This window comes from Brassica oleracea, chromosome C1, assembly GCF_000695525.1.
Source record: "Brassica oleracea var. oleracea cultivar TO1000 chromosome C1, BOL, whole genome shotgun sequence".
Classification (NCBI taxonomy): Eukaryota; Viridiplantae; Streptophyta; class Magnoliopsida; order Brassicales; family Brassicaceae; genus Brassica; species Brassica oleracea.
The window spans coordinates 564,852-586,469 of NC_027748.1; the positions used below are offsets into that span (position 1 = coordinate 564,852).

The 21,618-nt window shown below is 36.0% G+C and overlaps 4 protein-coding genes and 1 long non-coding RNA gene across 5 annotated transcripts; 4 read left to right on the forward strand and 1 right to left on the reverse strand.

Annotated features, from left to right (window-relative positions):
• Positions 1 to 3,003: 3,003 nt before the first annotated feature.
• LOC106341926 lies at positions 3,004 to 4,646 on the forward strand. Its single transcript, XM_013780683.1, has 2 exons — positions 3,004 to 3,701; positions 3,858 to 4,646. The coding sequence occupies exons 1-2, from the start codon at positions 3,350 to 3,352 to the stop codon at positions 3,905 to 3,907; spliced, it is 402 nt and encodes a 133-aa protein (XP_013636137.1). The 5' UTR covers positions 3,004 to 3,349; the 3' UTR covers positions 3,908 to 4,646.
• A 417-nt stretch (positions 4,647 to 5,063) lies between these two features.
• On the forward strand, positions 5,064 to 8,461 carry LOC106314392 (nucleobase-ascorbate transporter 11). Its single transcript, XM_013752268.1, has 10 exons — positions 5,064 to 5,762; positions 5,840 to 5,937; positions 6,006 to 6,176; positions 6,250 to 6,350; positions 6,433 to 6,568; positions 6,927 to 6,977; positions 7,065 to 7,352; positions 7,431 to 7,665; positions 7,742 to 8,022; positions 8,109 to 8,461. Exons 1-10 carry the CDS (start codon positions 5,234 to 5,236, stop codon positions 8,322 to 8,324), a joined length of 2,106 nt encoding a protein of 701 aa, XP_013607722.1. The 5' UTR covers positions 5,064 to 5,233; the 3' UTR covers positions 8,325 to 8,461.
• A 203-nt stretch (positions 8,462 to 8,664) lies between these two features.
• LOC106314408 lies at positions 8,665 to 9,812 on the forward strand. The gene is made up of 4 exons (XR_001264565.1): positions 8,665 to 8,877; positions 8,968 to 9,040; positions 9,276 to 9,330; positions 9,618 to 9,812. It is a non-coding gene; the product is annotated as an uncharacterized LOC106314408 (long non-coding RNA).
• A 137-nt stretch (positions 9,813 to 9,949) lies between these two features.
• LOC106314400 (probable glycosyltransferase At5g03795) lies at positions 9,950 to 11,752 on the reverse strand. Its single transcript, XM_013752277.1, has 5 exons — positions 11,216 to 11,752; positions 10,863 to 11,149; positions 10,525 to 10,757; positions 10,292 to 10,449; positions 9,950 to 10,211 (listed from the first exon to the last, which is right to left on the reverse strand). Exons 1-5 carry the CDS (start codon positions 11,672 to 11,674, stop codon positions 10,110 to 10,112), a joined length of 1,239 nt encoding a protein of 412 aa, XP_013607731.1. The 5' UTR covers positions 11,675 to 11,752; the 3' UTR covers positions 9,950 to 10,109.
• Positions 11,753 to 12,903: 1,151 nt separating this feature from the next.
• Positions 12,904 to 21,605, forward strand: LOC106328544 (rhamnogalacturonate lyase). Its single transcript, XM_013767011.1, has 14 exons — positions 12,904 to 13,014; positions 18,083 to 18,156; positions 18,529 to 18,598; positions 18,684 to 18,799; positions 18,883 to 18,930; positions 19,119 to 19,352; positions 19,457 to 19,604; positions 19,780 to 19,950; positions 20,044 to 20,202; positions 20,306 to 20,412; positions 20,482 to 20,560; positions 20,660 to 20,958; positions 21,048 to 21,164; positions 21,242 to 21,605. The coding sequence occupies exons 1-14, from the start codon at positions 12,904 to 12,906 to the stop codon at positions 21,603 to 21,605; spliced, it is 2,097 nt and encodes a 698-aa protein (XP_013622465.1).
• The last annotated feature ends 13 nt before the right edge of the window (positions 21,606 to 21,618 follow it).

Genomic DNA, 21,618 nt, shown 5'->3' on the forward strand with positions numbered 1-21,618 from the left:
ATACATATATATCCTGGTGAGTTATTGATCATATGATGAGGACCTCAAGTCATCATCAGAAAAGGAGAAAGGAACCAGGAGTAAATCAGTGAAGAACATGGAGCTGAGGAAAACTAAAGAAGCCAACCAGGACATAGGTGCATTCAAAGAAGGATATCTTTTCAACCATGAGGAATTTGACCGTGAAACAACTTGCTATAGATTCTCAACTCAACCAGAGCACGCGCGAATTGGTTTCATACCAAAAGAAGTAATGCTTTAGGAGATATACCATTTACAAGTCAGGCGACCTACACTGCATCCGAACTGGTTCTATTTAAGGAAAGTAATTCTTTGCTTAAGGAGTGTGCAACTCAAACTCATGTGTGGAAACCAGGAGATTAGTCATTACATCTAAGACCACTTGGAGAGTTCATACCATGCACTAAACCTCACTGGATCAGCCAGATTCTTCACCATCTCAACTTGCCATTTTTGGAGCCAATTTGCTTTAAATCCCAACGGCTAGTTTTCTACAATCTTGGCTGTGATTTTTTTCATCAACCAGAAGCTCCCCAAGGCTCCTAGGATCTTCCCAAAGTTGTCCAGATATAAGCAGCTCCACACATTTCCCATTTTGGCTCAGATTCTCTCATTAAGGCCTAACAGCTAGATTTCTTTCAGCATGTTTTCTCATTTTACTTAGCTTTCTAAATCATTGTACTGAGCCTATATAAGCTCATTACTTATATCATTGTAAGGACGAATCTTTTACCCAAGAAATAATAAACTTCTTAGTTTCTTTTCTTCAAAGTCTTTGTGTCTTTGAGTTATCTTGATCATCAAGCCTTGTGTGGATTCACTTGTCTTATTGATTGGCGAATTAGAGTGCTTGTGGATTCAAGTATTCTCCTTCGTGATTGATTGTGGAATCAGTCAACAAACCGTTCTATCAGTATCATCATCAACTCTTCCATCAAACTGGGTTCATTGGAGTCGATTAGATCGGACCATTGAAACCACCCTTTTGCAGATCCGAGCCTCTCTTTGGTTCTGGTGTGTTGTGGCCCTTTGACAGCTTAGGACTACATCATCATAGTATCAATTTTTTGTTGTAAACTAAATTTTTTGATTCCCATGCTTGATCAGCTAGCATATGTCTTAATACACCCATTATCATTCCTTTTCTAAGTATTCTCCAAATCATGTTTTTTTGATAATGGAAAGAAACTAGTTGGATTCTAGCATTTAATATTTTGTTTTAATGATAGCTTAGCATCAACTCAATTTGAAACATAGTTAACCTCTTGTACCATTTCCGTCTCAGTTCATGAACCCTGGTTCGATTCGTCATCTTCTCCTTTCTAGCTTGTTTTATCTTCACCAGCTTCAAACTTCTTTCCTTTAATTTGTCTTGTCGTTGTCTACTTCCTCTTCCTCTTTTTATCTCAATCTCGGTATCTCCTTCCATCTTTATGCTTATGTTGACCTCCAATGCTCCTTGCTCTTTCTCATGGAAACATCCATTGGCTCTTCTCTTTCCCTTTATTGTTCATACAGCCTATGCAGCTTCAGCAAGCCTACTATATGTATCATGGGCTTATAGACATGTCGGCCCACTGTAATTAACTATTTTGTCGTTTTTTGGTTTTAAATGGGTAGGATCGTTGACAAAAAAAACAAGGGTAGGATCGTTGACAAGAAAAAACAAGGGTAGGATCGCGAAAAATCTCCTGTGCAAGATGACGATGTTAACTGCAACTTCCACGTTATCATTAATAAACTTACAGGATAGTTACGTTTACGTGCACATGTATTTTTATTCCTACATACATGCGTCAAGGTATGTGTGAGAGAATATGTCTTAGTCTTACACAAACAAAATCTATTTTTATTTACCCTCCCTTTTCTTAGTTTGATTGTGTAACGTTTTATACAGAATCTTTTTTTGTTTAAACCACATACAGAATCAACTATTCAACTATAACAATCGGATTTCGCTTTCTACTATATATGACTCCTGTAAGTACTAATATAGGATAACTAGCACATTTAAACAAGAAACGAATACAAAAATTATACATACACAAAAGAGAAGTGGTGAGGTTTGACATTAGAAGATTTTGATGTTAACTAAGCTTACTCTTCAGCCCTGAAAAATTTTAAATATGAAACTCGACCTTTTCTTTTCGTCGTGTTTTAGTTAAGACAGAGATATTCTAACTTATCATCACTCATCAGTGAGAGTTGTTTCGGCTTGTCTTTCTCTTGCTATTATTCCCCATCACAAAGTCATCTCTATCCATAACTTACAAACAGAAATCAACTAATTAAAAACCAATGGTATTTTATTTTATTTTAGGTTTGTTTAGTGTGCATCGAAAACAAGACGTACTTTGAAATGGTAATATTAACTAAAAAAAAAAAAGGAATTCTCAATGGAACAATTAAGAAAATGTATAGTTGGCTAATGAAATGGTTTTGATTTGTGATGGCAAATTAGCACATTATGAATAAATAATTTATATCATTTCTCATAGTCATATACGGTGTGTGCTCGTTCATGAGTTGGTGTCTTTCATTTCTTGACAACACAACAACACCAACGAGGCTACCACAAGCTGTTGAAAAGATATGTTGGTCAACGCAAAATTTGATTAGAGAAAGGGAAATAAATAATTACGTACAAACTTAATCCGGATTTGCCAGCAATATTTCTAGAAGATTCACTGAAGGTATGAATTCTTATCTCTTAATCATAAGAGTCTCCTCGTAATTAATAACCCACGAGTTAAAAAAAAAAAAGAAAACCATAGGCAGATGAGTTTGACACGTGTCCGTAACTTGAGCCTCAAACACACGCAAAACATTGGATAAAATACGACACATCATCAATTTTGGACGGTTGTAGGGATACACTTGTCCATGAATCAACGGTAGATAGGAACTCTTACCCTTATTTCTTGTTTAATTAAAGTAAATAATATAGTCTTTTTTTTTGCATCAAATCGTAGTTTAATGATTGGATCATGAAACTTGTGGCCGTTGGATCTTAACTAAAACCAAAAGATTGGAGAAATCGAATTTTATAAATTGCAGAAGAAGAGACTTATTAGCTCTTGAGTAGAAGAGACAAATCTGGTCGGAAGGGGGAGGGATAAGGAGGATAGTTTGGTCTTAAAAACTTTTGTTGTCTGATCGATTAAAAATTTTAAAGCAAAGCTCATCTCTTTCCTGGGAAGTCGAGCTCGAAAGTTTTGACCTTTTTTCTCATTCGTCGTATAGATTTTAGACCATTCTTTTCATTACTTGGCTGTCAAATTTGAACCAGTCTCTGAGGTGGAATTCAAGAAAACTGGGTTCTTGAAAAATGATCAAGAAAAAGATACCGACTTGGCCATGGTGGTTGTTAGGTGGTAAGAAGGAGAAAGAGACAGAAGCTCGAGGGAAAGGAAAGGTTATCAAGCGGAAGGAGCTGGAGCTTGAGAGCTTTGGTTCGTCTGGCTCAGAATCTGTAGCTGTTGCTTCTTCTGCTGCTGGTGCTGTTGATGAGTGGTCTGTTGGATGGACTGAGCCACTTGGACCTGGTTTCCAAAGCGATGAGGAAGGAGATGATGGTGGCTTCTTAGTTCTGGTTCCTTGTTACAGAGCTGTCTCTGAAGGGTCTGGTAATAACCAGCTCTTGACTGCTGTCAAGAATCTCCCCAACGGTTTGTCTCCTGGTATGAACTGTTATCTCTCTTGGGGTTGATTTAAAGGCTCATGCTTGTTGTTTATATGGGTAGCTCTTTGCTATTGATGTTTCAGCATTTTTGTCCTAATTCAATGTGCAAACTTTCTGAATCAGTTTTGTTTTTTGTTCCAAATCAAATGTGCAGATGGGAAGAACTACATGGATCAATGGCTTTCATCTCTGCGGAACCTTTGACCAGGTCTATTCCCTTTGTAGTAGTTAGTTAGTAGTTTTAGTTATCTAACAACGCTCTGAAGAACCATTTTGGTTACTACATAAATCCTGAAAACCAAAAAAAAGGAGAAAAAGAGAGAAAAAAAGAGAGAAGCACAAGTAGCTTTACGGTTTAGATTAAGATGATGTGTTTTGTTTATATTAATCTTGGGTAACGGATTGAGCTTGAAAAAAAAAAGAAAAAGAGAGAAAAAAGAAGAAGCACAAGTAGTTAGATTGTTCAGATTAAGATGAAGGGTATATGTTTATACTGATCCCTGAAAAAGAAGAAAAAGAGTTTAAAAATTAATGTGTGGGATTGGAAAAGCTATTGAAGAAGAGGAAGCTTTAAGGTTCATATTAAGATGATGCAAGTTGGTTACATTGAAATGAAAGAGGGTGGAGAACAATTAAACATTTATCCTAGGAAAGGATTAAGCTGGAAAGAAAGGAATATGAGATTGGATTGGAGGAAGAAGAAGCAGTAATGCTAAAGTTTGATATCAAGATTTGATGGTGTGGAAGGGGATTATTCATCCTGAATTTGGAAAAATTCATGTAAAAAGTCTTCAATGTAAATAGAGTGATGTACATATACTCCAATGTTGTCTTGTATCATATTAACTCTCTTCTTCCTCAAGACTGAGTTGAAGTAATTGCAGATTTTATGTAATTTATTAACTACCACTGATCTTTTTGTATGTAGAAAAATGTAATGACACTGTAAAAAATGTATTTATTGATGTAAAAAAGGAAAAAAAAAATATATATTTATATTGTAATTTGGTGAAGCCGCCGTAATAGTTTCTCCAGATTCTGTATGTCCTATTGTCCTGGATGGATTCTTATTAACAATCTTTGGATCTAGCTTTTGAATGTGTGATTTCAAAACTTCATCAAAAGTATATATTAATAAAGAAAAAGTACAATTTCACAAAAAATAATGATAACTTTAACCACAGTGCCTAAAAAGCAACCACCGTCAACTAATAAATTATCATTAAGCAGGCTAATATTGAATACTTAGTCTTAAAGGAAAACTTTATATTATCCCTGTGCATCATTTTGGTAATTGTGAAAGCATTTACACATTAAGGGGTAGTCTAGTAATTTACTAAACGTAAAGACAAACCGCTGATAGGTTGACGTCGACATGAGTGAGAATGATAACTTACGTAACGCTCTGTTTCTCACCTTTTTCAAACCAAAAAAAAAAAAAAAAAAGTAGAAGAAGAAAGCTAGAACTGAACTTAAAAAGCTAAGTAAGCCACTCTACTCTCTCTTACTACTTGAGAATATCTAGAAACAATGGAGTCCGGGTCGGGCTTGGATCCGAGTAAGAGCAAAGGAAGCGGCAGTGGCGAGGGGAAGTTCGGTGCTTTCTTGAAGAGAGTAGAACCCTTCTTACCGAGAAAGGAGCTGAACCCGGTAGAGCTAAGATCTTGGGCCAAGAAAACCGGTTTTGTCTCCGACTACTCCGGCGAAACCAGCACCAAGCTCGGTGAGACTGAGAGCTCTGCTTTTGATTTGCCAAAAGGCAGAGATCATCAGACAGATCGAGCGTCGTCTCGTCAAACCGATCTCGACCCGATACTGGGCCGAAGCAGACGATCCGATATCGGATCTGATCCCGAGTCTAAACCGGGTTCTATAGAGGAAGAGAGAGGATCAAACCGGAACGAGGCGGCTGAGACACCGTTGGAGAATGAAGGCGGGAAGATCAGTAGAGATTTGGAGAATGGGTGTTACTATCCAGGAGGTGGAGAAGGAGAAGGTGGAGGTTGGCCTAAGCCCATTGTAATGAAGTATGGTCTCAGAGACGATCCTCCTAGCTACGGTTAGTTTCTTACAAATATTGTCCGAACTCATGTTCCGGAAGATTCTTTAAATGATTTTTTTTTTTTTTTTATGCAGGTCCACTTATCTATTACGGTTTGCAACACTATCTCTCACTTGCTGGCTCACTCATCTTTATACCTCTTGTCATTGTACCAGCCATGGATGGTTCCGATGTAAGCTTCTTGTGTGAATACTCCTTTGTTTGGTTCTTGACTAACTCTTTGGACTTGATGATGATTAGAAAGATACAGCCGCAGTGATTTCAACAATGCTGCTTGTTACTGGAATCACAACCATACTTCACTGTTATTTCGGCACTCGGCTTCCTTTAGTGCAAGGAAGCTCCTTTGTTTACTTGGCCCCGGCTTTGGTTGTCATCAACTCAGAGGAGTTTAGGAACCTCACTGAGCATGTAAGCTTTTGCAAAAATAAAATAATTTGTTTTCTTGGAGATTTTGTGATAAACTTTTGTGTGTTTTGAGCAGAAATTTCGGGAGATAATGAGAGAGCTACAAGGAGCTATAATCGTCGGTTCATTGTTCCAGTGCATTTTGGGATCCACTGGTCTCATGTCTCTCCTCCTTAGGTTGATTCTACAATCCTTAAAAAAAAAACAGCAGTTTCTTAGAATTATTATTGTTCTTTTAATTATATGTTTTTTTCTTCAGATTTATTAATCCTGTTGTAGTAGCACCAACAGTAGCTGCAGTGGGATTAGCATTCTTTAGCTATGGATTTCCACAGGCCGGGACTTGTGTTGAGATCAGCATTCCTGTAATAGTTATGCTTCTCATTTGCACATTGGTATGGATCTGCCTCACAACTTGAATAACAACATGTAGAACTGCGGTTCGGTTTCTTCGGTTAATTCTGGTTCGAAATCTCACCGATCTTTCGGTTAGTTCGTTTCAAAAAAAGTTTTGGTTCCGTGGTTAGTTCGGTTAAATTTTTGGTTCAAATTTAACAAAGTTCAAAAATATTTGGTTAATTTTGGTTATTTCGTTAGTTATTTTGATTTAGATTGGTACTGTTTGATTTTTTTTTTTTAGAAAACTGAACTGAAAAACTGATTTTTTTTAATTGTCGTACCGAACTAAACTAACCGCATACCTAACAACATGAGTCATGTTTCTGTCTCTCTGATAAGAAAACTTTCTTTCAGTATCTTCGTGGAGTTTCAATCTTTGGTCATCGCATATTCCGAATTTATGCGGTATGTATATTCCATCTATTTGTAAAACTTTTATCTTATTCTAGAGCTAAAGAGTTTTCTTTTTGTTGTTGCTTATCATGTTACCAGGTGCCGCTTAGTGCTCTGATCGTCTGGACATACGCATTGTTTTTAACTGTTGGCGGTGCATATGACTATAAAGGCTGCAACGCCGACATACCAAGCTCTAACATATTAATAAACGAATGCAAGAAACACGCGTATACCATGAAGCATTGCAGAACAGATGCTTCCAACGCTTGGACAACTTCTCCTTGGCTCAGAATCCCTTATCCATTTCAATGGGGGTTTCCGTATTTTCACATGAGAACTTGTATCGTTATGATCTTTGTGTCTTTAGTTGCATCAGTGGATTCAGTAAGTATACTCATCTCCTCTTTTTGCCAACATGTGTATGCCACTGCTGCTAAATGTGTACTACACTTGTGTTGTTAGGTTGGAACATATCATGCCACGTCCATGTTAGTGAATGCTAAGCGACCTACACGTGGTGTTGTGAGTAGAGGTGTTGCTTTAGAAGGCTTTTGCAGTTTATTAGCTGGCATATGGGGTTCTGGTACCGGTTCAACCACGTTAACCGAAAATATCCATACAATCAATATCACCAAGGTGGCTAACCGAAGAGCTTTGGCAATAGGAGCTTTATTTTTAATATTTTTATCATTTGTGGGTAAGCATCATCTAATCCAAAGTGTAAATCTTTATACACTCCTCTCTAATATACTTTTTTAAAAATATCTTGACAGGGAAATTAGGTGCAATTCTTGCTTCAATACCACAGGCTTTGGCTGCTTCAGTGTTATGCTTTATATGGGCACTTACAGTGGCTCTAGGTTTATCGAATCTCCGGTACACTCAAACAGCGAGTTTTAGGAACATAACCATAGTTGGGGTCTCACTGTTTCTTGGACTATCCATCCCTGCTTATTTCCAGCAGTATCAACCATTATCTACTCTGATACTACCGAGCTATTACTTGTCCTTTGGTGCCGCTTCAAGTGGACCATTCCAAACGGGCATCATCCAAGTAAAGCCACTTTCTTTCTCTTTGCCTTTGATTAGTATTTTTCTGGATAATGATGGAGTTGAGTCTCTTTTTATGCAAAACTTCAGTTGGATTTTGCGATGAACGCTGTAATGTCTTTGAATATGGTTGTAACGTTTCTACTGGCGTTCGTGTTGGACAACACTGTACCGGGTAGTAAGGAAGAGAGGGGAGTCTATGTGTGGTCACGAGCTGAGGATATGGAGATGGACCCTGCTATGCAAGCTGATTACTCGTTGCCAAGAAGAGTTTCTCAGTTTTTTGGTTGCAGATGTTGCGACTAGATGTTTTAAGATCCAGTTTCCATTTTTTTTTCCAATACCTTATAGAGAGACCCTCATGTTCTTACTTAATATATAGAAGAAAAGGTTCTGATGAAAAAAATAACACAATACACAAGAATAATGAATTTTCCTCAAAAGGTTGTTGTAGTTGTTACTGTCGTAAGTAGGGATGTTAATATGGGCTTTTTCCAATAGGGTTAGCCCGGCCCGCATCTATTTTCTTAACCCAAAATCCGTTTTGTTCTGTATGGGTTAAAATAGGGCCGGCTATAATGAAACTCGGGCTAACTCCAAACCCGTTTTGTTTTGTTTTTTTATGACGACGTCGTTTCTATTTTTTTTTTCACCATCTCAAAAACGAGAAACGAGAGAAACCAGTCAACGAATCGATTCTCGACTGCTTCTCCGCAGATTCCGATTCGAGCTCTTGATCGTGATCGTACGTCCTCATCAAGCTCTGCTGCTCCTGGATCGATTTCAACAAACCCTAGAGATCGATTTCGAAGAGCTTCGTCGGGGTTGTATCCATCTTCTCCAATAAGCACTCTGTGAGGTACGTTCTTCTAGTTTTGTTCTGGGTTTGTTGAAGTTGATCTCTAGTCATCATAATTCATAAGTCGTGTGACCTTTCCGTTTATTGCAGGCTGCTTACTTGCTTAGGAGGACCAATCCTTTTTTAGAAAAGCTATTGGGAAGCTCGAACATTTACAATCTTTGTAAGTCATCACATCTTTTGGGAAGCTCGAACATTTACAGTATATGAATAATATTTGTTAACTTGTGTTCTTCCATGTGTTCAATCATGTTTGATCTTGTTGTCTGGTGTTAGCTTGTGTTCTCTTAGTTGTTAATAGTCTAAAACTCTCATTTGAATGTGTGACTGCAGTTTAGAGTTCACAGATTTTCTTGTTTAACTGCTTTACATGACTGCCATCTCTCTTGTTTTTGCAGAGTGGAGCTTGGAGCCTGAATGATTGTGACTAGCTTGTTTCTGTTCTGAGAACTTGTAAGTTGGAACTATAACTTGAAACAGTCATGTTTCTGTTCTGTAGCTTGCTTGTGCTCTGTTACTTTTGTAGAGTATAGACTGTGTCATTTTTTTGTCTCAGTTGTCTCTTAGTTCTTTTTAAATCACTGGTTGTATGAGCTAAATGAATTAGTCAGGCGTATTGATGGTTTCTTGTTAGAGCATCTTAGTCATTTTGCAAGCTGTTTTGGAAAACTGTTTTGATAGTTGTATAGAGAACGTATAAATGTGTTCTTTGACTTCATTGAGTGATTATGTTGTTGTAGAGTGTAGTTCGTTGAGAGCAAATGTTGGAGCAACGTGTTGGAGGCTTGGAGTCTTGGAAGAGTGCAACTTTGAGTTTTATTTTTATGCTAAACATTATACAATTATGCATAAAAATTTGTAAACTTTGGGTTTCAATTTCATGATAAACATTTACAGTTATAAAATAAAAAAGAATGTAAGCTTTGGGTTTTTAATTTCATGCTTAATTAAAGACAAAAATTGATATAAAAGAGATTGATTTGCAAGAAAAAAATTAATGGGCGAACCCTGTACAAGTCCTAACCCTTAACTAAAAATAGGCTTAAAACAGGGTTGGGTTAAAATAGGGCTGGACTTATATTACACAAATGAGGGTTAGGCCCTAGCCTGCAAATTAACATCCCTGGTCGTAAGCTATGATATTTTAAAAAAAACTTACAAGAGGTATACATACTACCTTGGGACCGTATCTACGTGGTAGGAAAAAAAAAGAAAAAGAAAACAGTCTTGGATCAGTACTTGATGACATGGTGGCGTAGCCACAATTCATACATGATCATGTGGAAGGCATCGAATTTAACTGGTGGCGAGTTCCATTGAAAATGCTTCTGAACCTGCAAAGCAACAAGACTAATCATCAGCTTCTCTTTACACAATACTAAAGAAAAGGCTGAAACATTTTTTTATCTCTTACCTTGACTAAGTTGTTATGCAACGAAACAAACTCTGACTGTGTTATGTTCTTGAGGATCTGTTTAAGGTCATACACATCTCGCTCTCTCAGCACAACCGCAAACTTTCTCCAATCCAAAATGTCATTAAAAGGCAGATCATAGTAGTCTGACAATATAACTGCCCCAAAAAAAAAACAACAAAGATTCATTAACTTTTTAGTCTCTTTTTGAGTGGAGCAAAAGAAACACTTACCAGGAACACAACCGTAATGGATTGAGTCAGTAATACGAGCACTGTTAACCTGAGAACCACCAGGGCATATACAAAACTTGGTCCTGTAGAATCTCTTCTGATACACTAAATGCCCCGTCGCCCTGTTGATCCTATTGTTCGAAATATCTAGCTCAGTGTCGTTCTCCCACACACGTGCGAGTATCACACGTATCTTTGAGTTCCTATGACCAGCCCAAAACCCAAGCGTCGTCCTGTAACACCATTTTTAACATTATTAGTAACCATTGACTATGCAAACTATTTAACATTATTGGTAACATTTGACTATGCAAACTATTAACATTTTTTTCTGTTACCGGTTCTCAACATCGTTTCCACCGGCAGGGAGCGCAAACGGCTGAAGCACTTGAGGCAAAGCAACATCTTTATGAGGGATGAAACCAACATTGTAGCTCGGAGAGCACACGACTCTAATCGTGTTCTTGATCATAACCGGAGATCCCTCGAAGGCTCTAACACCAACGTCGTGGCACGTGACAAAGAAATGATCTGCTCCTAACGTTCTGTTCCAATAAGGATACTTCGATATCAACCCATCGACGTATGTCTGAACAATCACAGTCATATTCTCATACGATGTTCCCTGCCAAATAAAAAAATAAAGCATCAAATAAAGAATTCAAACTTTATAAAAAGTAAAGATTATTACTTTGCCACGCATCTTGTGAGGAGAGACGGGGACGAAGAAGAGATCGGCTTCCTCTGGATCTAACGTGCGGAACCGACTCTCTCTGATGTTTTTGAAGAAGTAACCCTCGCTGGCGTATTTGCCGGTGACTTTCCTCGGCGTCTGGTAAAACGTGTTCGGATCTCCGTCGGGGTAGATGTAGACTTTGAACTTATTCTCCATCTCCGCGTAATTGGACCGGAACGACTCAGGGGAGTGGTACACGTCGGAGTAACTCTCATCCTCTTCCTTGGCGAAGGTGTGTGGGAGCTGATTGGCGCCAACGACGATGGGAGACGGCGGCGAGGTGCGGAGGGAGTCGAGGGAGAGGTAGAAGAGGGAGAGGAAAGTGAGGACGGCGAGGGTGAGGAGTGATCCTTTGAGGGAACACAGCGGCGAGGAGGAGGAGGAAGAGAGCTGCGACGGTTTGACGATCGTCATTCGGACCGGACTGGATCTGTACTAAAAGCTGTCCCCTTTGTCTCGACGGAAGCTCGCATGTGGAAAAAATGATGCTTATTAACATGGGTTTATTTGATTAAATAACTCAAAATGTATTATATTCTTATTTATGTTTTTATTATCATTTTTATTCATTTACACAGACATTTAACATTAGAGAAAGCAATCTTGTGGGGATATATGTCTCTGTGGTTGAGATGTATATGTTTACTGAGATTTGTTAATACTTGTACTTTTTTTTTTTTTTGGGCTCAATTTCAACTTATCATTAGCCAAAGAGAACGAAAGAGGTAGTACATGAATTGTAACCACAAAGGATTTCAACCACACTTACAAACAAAGTGATCTAGTATCATCTAGGAACACATAGATGGATCCTACACTACCCAATCGTTTACTTTGTTGTAATTCTACCCGGTGAGTACAAACTCTCCCCACGACTCGGAAAAAATTTCCTCTTAAACCACACCTAAATTTGACCACACTAAGTGAAAGCATTAAGACACAACTAACTAAATCAAATGAAGATTATACGTTTAAAGCTCCAGCTTTAGTCACCAACATGTACGAGTTCAACTCTTGGACCAAAACATCTTCACCATACGGTGCAAGTCTAGACATGGCCGTCATTGCCGTGTTCAAACGCCTCACTTCATACAGCCTGAAAGACGGAAGCATGTCTGTACTGGTAAAGTGTTGCTCGGCGGCAAGCAAACAAACGTAGCTGGAACAGCAATCAGGCTTCCAATGTTGTGGTCTCTACCATTGTAGATGTCGGAGAGCCACCTTCATTGCTGGGAAGTAGAGTACCACCACGTACCTGTAACAGAGATCATCCCAACGGTTGACAAGTCCGGCGGAATGAGGCCTCTGCGACGTGTCGTACTCCGTGAACCAGAGGTCAAGAGCATTTTTCACTGCCAACTCACCGCTCTTCCGTTTGGGACACCGTCACACCAGAGGGTAGAGACCAAGCCGGAGAAGGGTTCCCACTGAGCAACGCGCCGCCGCCGTGAAAGGATCGCCGGAGATCTACAAAACAAGAAAATCAGATTTGATGTCACACTTCACCCTAAAAACCGACCTTTTTCGCAACCACCAGATCCTAGACTCGCCGCTCCTCCAAACCGCCGGTAGAAGTCACCTCCGCCTTGAAGGTTTCCGGTGAAACATCAGAAGGTTCAGTAACAGGTTGCATATCGAAGAGGATGAATGAGGTGAGGAGAATGGCAAAGAGAAAAGCAGGAAGGGAGGAAGGAGGTGGCTCCGGCACCGGTGAGAGCCGGCCCGGAGAACGGAAGTCGAAACGCGTTGTGGAGGTTTTTAGAGAGAGAGATGTTAGAGAGAGAGAGACTTGAGGTGTGGTGGATTTTTGTTAATACTTGTACTTTTAAGTGTTTACTTAGTTGTTCTAAGCTTCTTCTCTCTCTTTTTTTGTCGGCAAGTTGTTCTAAGCTCACATAAAAAAGGACATGATGACAAAATCAAACACTCAAAAATGCAAGCAAACAGACTCAAAATAAACAAGAAAAAAAAGGAAACAATCAAACAAGCAAATAAAGACGTTGTGTTTTCTAAAATAAGAAAGATGAATTCTTTTTATAATAGCTAGACTGATTAGAAGAAACATAATGATCATAAGTGTTAAGACAAATGAAACATACTTATTTCTAACAATCTTAATGACAAAATATTATGTTCTATTTGTTGTCACAAATTTTATGTATGTTTTCTCATCATCGATCAAATTTTATTTAATTTTTCTTTCCCTTTAAAATCTTGAAAATGTTGTAGTGGAATCAAATCTTTGTGAAAACGTTTTATCTTATGTTTTTTTTTTTAATAAGAAAGGGGATTTTTTATATAAGAGTTTGATTTATTAGGAGGAACATAGTAATAGTAAGTGTCGAGACAAATCCCCTATATATTATTTGAGAAACATTACAACTTTTTTTTGTAGCCACGTGTCATCACTAGGATGATTCTTAGAATCATTAGAGAAATATGTTGGTCCATCTAATTATATAATAAACTTTTTATTATACTAACAATAAATTCATTATTAATGTACTTTATTATTTCCTTAAATAGAATTTACGGAATTGCCTAATATGGCTAAAGTATATATGACAATTAATGATTTTGAATAATAAAGATTTGATAAAAAATATTGTATCTTCTATAATATTTGTTTAATATTAAACTATTAAATAAATTAAACAACCACAATAACCATATAATTAATATATGTTATATTTTGAATTTTTAAAAACTACTATAAATTACTAAAACTGTTAAAAGTCTCACATTCAAATGATTACAAAATTATATAAGTAAAAAGTATAATTTAATTAATTATTAAGATTAATATATATATATATATCGTTTTAAATTAAACTATAAACCATATAAAATACATAAATCTTTTAGTTTCAAAATTTACTTTGAACAATTTTTTGGTAAAAGTTTTGAACGAACATTGACAACTTATTTTTTTTTAAAAAATTATAAACTATTAAAACTATTAATCCCACAATGAAAATTTTGTCATCAGCAATTTAATTTTTTTTCTATAAAAGATACAAATGATAAAAAAAACTATATGAGTAGAAATCATCATTTAATAGACATTAATATTAAAAATATACTAAAATATACTATGTATGTTAGTATCATTTAAATTTAATTACATATCCTATCAAATATTAAAAAATATATTTTTAGATTAATAAAATTGATTTATATGTTCGCACCAATTTAATTATATATTTAATAGTTACTGACTTTTAATACATTAAATAATTTTTATATATAATGTTTATCCCGCGCAAGGCGCGGGTCTTAATCTAGTGAAACAGAGTATTTCTAACGATCTTAACAACAGGATATCATATTCTATTTGTTGTCACAAATTTTACATATGTTTCCTCAATAATCGATCAAACCGTATATAGAATCTCTCCCCTTCTATTAAAAAGTTTGAAAAAATTAATTATGTTTATCTTAAGTTTTTAAAAATAAGAAAGGGGAATTGTTTAAGGGAAAATTATTTTTTTTTAAGCAAAAAAATGATAACTATGTCTTTTTAGACTAATATATATTTTGTGTCATTTTTGCCTATAATACCTTTTAATATTTTAATAAATAGTTTTACAAACAAAAAAATTTGGAAAAATAGTAAAAAAATTGGAAAAATAGTAACTATTGATAAAATAACTATATGAACTTATTGGTATTTTTTTCAGTTCTAAAAATGTTTAAATAATAATTTTCAGATTATGTTCTAAATAAAGTATAAATGACATTCTACGAAGTAGAAAACGAAATATCTGCGTACATCTTGAGTTAGGGAGACTAATGATTGTAATTTATTTGTGTATTTTATTTGAGAGTTTATGTTACCAGCTAGAGTTTTTGAAGAATTTGGTTGAATACTTGGAGTGTTTTGAGATCTAAAACACGTAAAAACCGGCTTCTACAGATTTACTGTAAATCTAAAACATGTAGAAATCAAAATCTACACATTACTATAATTCTAAGAACCTGTAGAAACTGATTTCTACAGATTAGCTGTATTCTACAGATAAAAAAATCAGTTCATAAAAATATGGAAACAAAATATTTGGGAATATTCACTTTCATATTTTTGAAAAAATCGATTTAAAAAAAAACAAAAAAAAACGTGTTAAACTTCTTCTCACGCCGTCTTCTATATTCCATTGATTGTTCACAAAAATTTCACAAATATTTCACATGATTTCTACCAAATCAGTGTGAAATTGAATGAGTTAGGGTTTATGAACTTGAGACTTTGATTTTCTTCCCCTTTGTTCGTGAAGGAGATGAGAAATTATGGGTTTCGTCCCAAAGAAATCGAGTTTAAAGAGTTGAAATCGTGTTTGGTCGGTTCAAATCAAGTGGGAATCAAACCGGATGTAACCGAAGAAAACCATGAAATCGATTTGGAACCTGGGCACGAGATCGATCGGTCTATAATTCGAGATCGGTCGATCTGTATGAAATTGACATTTGCCGATCGAGTGAAATGGACCAGGTCGATCAGTATATGCTCCGCGTTTTTTTGTTCTGCATAATGATCATGATCGATCGATCCGTTCGACCTTGTAATTTCGGATCGATCGATCCCGCTTGATCGAACCCATTATTTATTATATTTAAAAATTACAATTTTAAGGGTATTATTGCCATTTTGAAAATAATTAGCCTAATAGGGCATAAAATATATGAGATTAGTATAAAGAGATATAGTTATCATTTTTTTTCTCTAAAAAAACAATTTTCCCTTGTTTTTATATAAAAGTTTGATTAGGAGGAACGCAGTAATCATAAGTGTTAAAACAAATGAAGCAGAGTATCTCTAACAATCTTAACGACACGATATCATATTCTATTCGTTGTCGCGAATTTTACGCATGTTTCCTCCATAATCGATCAAACCATATATAGAATCTATCCCCCTTTTATAAAAAAGTTTGAAAAAATCAATAATGGAAACATTTTTAAAAAGCAATCACTAGTTCAGATTTTTGTGAAAACGTTTTATGTTATGTTTTTAAAAATAAGTAAGAGGAATATTTTTTATAAAAAAAACAAATTCCGGTTCAAAAGTGTTACCATTTATTTTACCGAGGAAGATGTGAATCTCGGAGGATTACAATATCTTCAAATGAGCTTTTTCAACTTCCGATAAGAACTCAAACTGAAAGAAGAAAATTAAGTTAGAAACCGATAAATTGATGAGAGTAAATCACACAAAAGTGTTTAGGAATAATATTATTAGACTCTCATGAAAATAATGTTACAAGATGCATAGTTTATATAAAGAATAAATCAAATAATTTCCTAAACTAATATGAAATAGTATATAATAGATAATAATAAATTTTCTATCCTAATATATTAATGCATATCCTAATATTGAGCATTAGATTAAGTCATCTTCTAGATCTCCCAATGTAAACAATTACAATTAGTTTTGAGAAAGCGAGAGATACGAGATTCTTATTGACCCTCAGCTGCTGATTATGGTGGAGGAGATTGAGTTTTCATTCATCTTTGAAAAGATACAGGGGAAGGATGCAGAGATGAGAATCAAGACTTAAAGCCTCTGAACAGGAGGTTGGAAATGAAGACTAAAGCCGATAAAAGCACGTCGATTATTAAAAGATTTCAAACTGAGCTTCAAAGCAAACCAAATACCTTGAGAACTGAGAACCAAGAGAGTCACCAAATTTCAACGGATCTATACATTTAGAGGGTCATGATTTGATCGGCAAACTAGGCCCCGTTTCGTTTTAACACTCCTCCGTCTAACGTTAGACTGCATCTCAACCGTCCATCTGAACCAAACCAGAAAATTTTAAATTCTAATTAACAAAGAAAATTCCTTGTTAATGATGGTTGACGTAAGGTCAAAATTAATAAATTAAATTTTGATGGAGGAGAAAAGGAAATCAGGTTTAACTTATATTTTAAATTATTATTAAATACTTAATAAATTTTCACTTTTATTTAGTGATAATTGTTACTTTCATGATAATATTTAGCATTCTCATGTGTATTATAAAAATTTAGTCAAAATAATGTATTTTATATTAATAGCATTTTCATTTTTTGAAGAAAGGAAAGGGTTAAACCCGAGTCTATTAAAGACACAGACCTAACCCCTAGATGGGAGATGCAGCCCACGACAGACTTTTTCCCAGGTTTCCATACGGACGTATCCGCAGCCGTGGTGAGCAGAACAATGTGACTTAGTTTCCGCAGCAGGAAGATCTAACCCGGAATGTGTTTGCATCCAAGGCCCGTCCACTGCCACTGGACCACAAGGCTCATTTTTTTTTTTTCCATGTGTACGTATAAATATTATCATGAAAGTAACAATTATTCACTAAACAAAAGTGCGTGCTAAATATAAAATACATTTTCAGGTAGCTTTGTCACCACAAAATTTACACCACGCAATCAAATCCAACGTTACAACTTGTTCACTGTGATTATACAAATTTTCACAATAAAACTCCAAAGATATCAGAAACCGATAAAAAAAATTATTGTAGATCTTAAAATATCTATTATGAGAAAAGGAAATTGTTGGGAAATCAGGAGCCCAACATAATAAAAAAAAAAAAGAGGGTCAAGAAACTCAAATATTCTTCTATGAAACCGAGTCCTATTAGAACTCCAATGTCAGCAGTCAAAGTAACTCCTAGTTAGGTTTTGGTATACCTATTCCCTTTTAGTCTTGGACTTTGCTTAACAACAAATTAAACCACACGCATATATAAATACGTATGTCTCCGCAGATATCTTATTCTAACATTATACTTGATTTTGAGATTTGGTAAAGAAAATATGATTTTGCAGAAGATAGCTTCTTCGTCGATGATCTGTTTCCTTCTGTTGCTTCTTCTTCCAATCGCTTTTTCTCAGCCAACAAGGTCAGTTTATATTTATCTTCATGATATTTTACGTTACGGTCAAACATACACATTCATCGCATATATCAACATCTATGCAAGTGAAAAAAGTTCACATGTTTCTCAAATCTCATGCATATTTAGTTTTGTTTTATGTCAGCAATTGTGATTTTCGTATGAGTTTACAGATTCTAGATTTTGAAATAATAAATTGGATTAACCAAAAAGTCTTTGAAGCTTATGCAATTATTTGTTTTGTGTCTAACATTAGAAAAAAAAATTCTAATCTCTATCATCTGTCATAATTACCTCCATTAATTGTATGCAAGTGCACCGAGCGTTTTCAATTCAATGCATTGACGTTATTTAATTGTGATTACTGAACTTTTACAGGAACTTAGATGGAATAAGTGCAAGAGCTCCAACAGTGCAGCAGATAAGAAACAGACATGGAGCTAGAGAGGTATATACAACATGTCTTTTGATCAATGATTATAAGGTCATGCAGATATATATATATGTTAAAGAAATTATATAACCTTTTTCAGGTGATAGTGGACAATGGGATTATCAGAGTCAGTTTCTCTAGTCCTCAAGGACTTATAACTAGCATCAAATACAAAGGAATCGATAATGTTCTTAATCCACATGTCCGAACTCGAGGGTAAGTATTTAGTATTCCATAAACTTATATTGATTTAAGTACATAAAAATAACCCTGCTTAATTAATCCTTGTGTAATGTTAGGTACTGGGACATTACATGGCAAGGAGAAAACATTCGGGGCTTGGATGGGTAATTAAATACTTACTTTAAAACTTTGTCTGAAATTGTTAGTTGAACAAGTATTTAATAAAACTAACACTGTAACACATGTTCACAGAGCGTGTAATCACTTTTGCTCGGTTTGACAATTTGTTTTGTTTTCAAAAAGAATTTTTAATCTTCATAATTTATTAACTCTGTTTTTCATTGTTTATCAGAATTGAAGGAACCAACTTTAGAATTATAACTCAAAACGAAGAACAAGTGGAGATTTCATTCTCAAGAAAATGGAATGGTGGTTCTAAACATATTCCACTAAATATAGATAAAAGGTATATTATACGAACAAATACGTCAGGAATCTACGCATACGGAGTCTTCGAGAGACTTTCCGAATGGCCAGAAGTCGAGATGGGTCAAGTTCGATTAGTATTCAAACTCAACACTGATAGGTATTTAATACGCGTTTCATTATAAGAAAAATCGACGATGTTCATGCTATTCGTTTAATATGCATAATTTTATTTATATTTGGTGTGAATATATATACTTGTAGATTCCGTTACATGGTGGTGGCAGATGACCGGCAAAGACAAATGCCAACCGACAATGACCGTGACATCCACCGTGGCCATGCCAAGGGTCTTGCTTACAAAGAGGCTGTACAATTGACTAATCCTGCTGACCTAAAGTTCAAAAACCAGGTAATTATAAAATACGGAATTTTAGTTTATATGTAGTATTGGATGGATACGGAATAGAAATCTAAATATAAAAAGTGTTTGTATATATGGTTTAGCACATTCGGATTGCTAATCGAAAATATTATTCTATACAAAATCTCTAATATTTGAATGTTTAAATCGAATGGTATTATAGGTGGATGATAAATACCAGTACTCATGTGAGGTCAAGGACAACAAGGTGCATGGTTGGATCTCGACCAAGTCCCATGTCGGTTTCTGGCTCATCTCACCGAGCGGCGAATACCGCTCGGGTGGACCTAGCAAGCAGGAGCTCACGTCGCACGTCGGTCCCACGGCCATCACCGTAAGAACTGATCCAGTTACTCTTAAGATTTCAAAACTAATTAGGAAAACACATTATAGTTTTTAAAATTAATTAATTAATCTAATAATGCAGAGCTTTATAAGCGGGCATTATGTTGGTCGGGACATGGTGACAACGTACAAAACTGGTGAAGCGTGGAAAAAGGTCTTCGGACCTGTTTTCATTTACTTAAACTCTGATTCTACCGGCAACAATCCTCGACATTCATTATGGGAAGATGCTAAACGACAGGTTACTAAGTTTTGTTATAAGATATTGTTTTTACATATTTTAAAATTTTATTTACGTAGCATATAAAAGAAAGGGACGTTATTTTCGTTGTATTGATCTTCAGACCGAAGACGAAGTTGAAGCCTGGCCGTATGATTTTGTAGCATCCTCTGACTTTCCTTCTCGTCAAGAAAGAGGAACTGTTACCGGTCGGCTCTTAGTCAACGACAGGTATATTATTTTGAACAGTTATTTACTTTGACCTTTTACTAATATTTCTATTTTGGTAAACGTTTTCAGATTCTTGACCCCGGCACAATCTGCATACATCGGTTTAGCACCGCCGGGAGAAGCTGGTTCATGGCAGACAAATACTAAGGTATACATACCATCATTGCTCTTTGATGTCTCTTCTGTAAATTTGATTTGACTTGTTAAATTACATGTATTGATACGTTGATTTTTATTTCTTTTCCAGGGATATCAATTTTGGACACAGACGAACGAAACCGGCTATTTCACAATTGATAACGTTAGACCGGGAACTTACAATCTGTACGGATGGGTTCCCGGTTTTATCGGAGACTTTCAATACCAAAACCGTGTTAACGTAGCGGCCGGTTCAGAGATTAGTCTCGATAGAGTTGTGTTTAAGCCTCCTAGGAATGGTCCAACGTTGTGGGAGATTGGTGTACCGGATCGAACCGCTCGAGAATACTTTGTACCGGAACCATACAAGGATACAATGAACCCCTTATACCTAAACCACACTGACAAGTAAGCCTTCAATCCTCATGATCCCGGTTCACTCTGTTCCAAAACCGGTTTTGGTACTAATGATTCCTGTTTTTCTGTTTGTTCCACAGGTTTAGGCAGTATGGGTTATGGCAACGATACACAGAGTTATATCCAAATCATGACCTTGTCTACACAATTGGAGTTAGTAACTATAGTCAAAATTGGTTCTACGCTCATGTCACAAGGTAAATATATTATATTTAATCAAAAAATGTTTTCTAATCAAGTCTTTTAACATTTTAATTCGATTCTTTTTCTGCAGGAACATAGATAAGTCAACCTATGTACCAACGACATGGCAGATCGTGTTTCAACTTCCATATGTGAACCGGCGAGGTAGCTACACATTGCAACTAGCTTTAGCCTCGGCTGCACGAGCTAACTTACAAGTACGGTTCAACAACGAGTACTCGAGGCCATTATTCTCAACGGGTAACATCGGAAGAGATAATGCTATAGCAAGACATGGAATCCACGGAGTCTATAGGCTTTACAGCGTCAATGTTCCTGGAAGGTTACTAAGAACCGGGACCAACACGATTTATCTAAGTCAAGCTAAAGCGACCGGACCGTTTGAAGGTCTTATGTATGACTACATTCGTCTTGAAGCGCCTTCTAGAGCTTAGCTTCACACTAGTT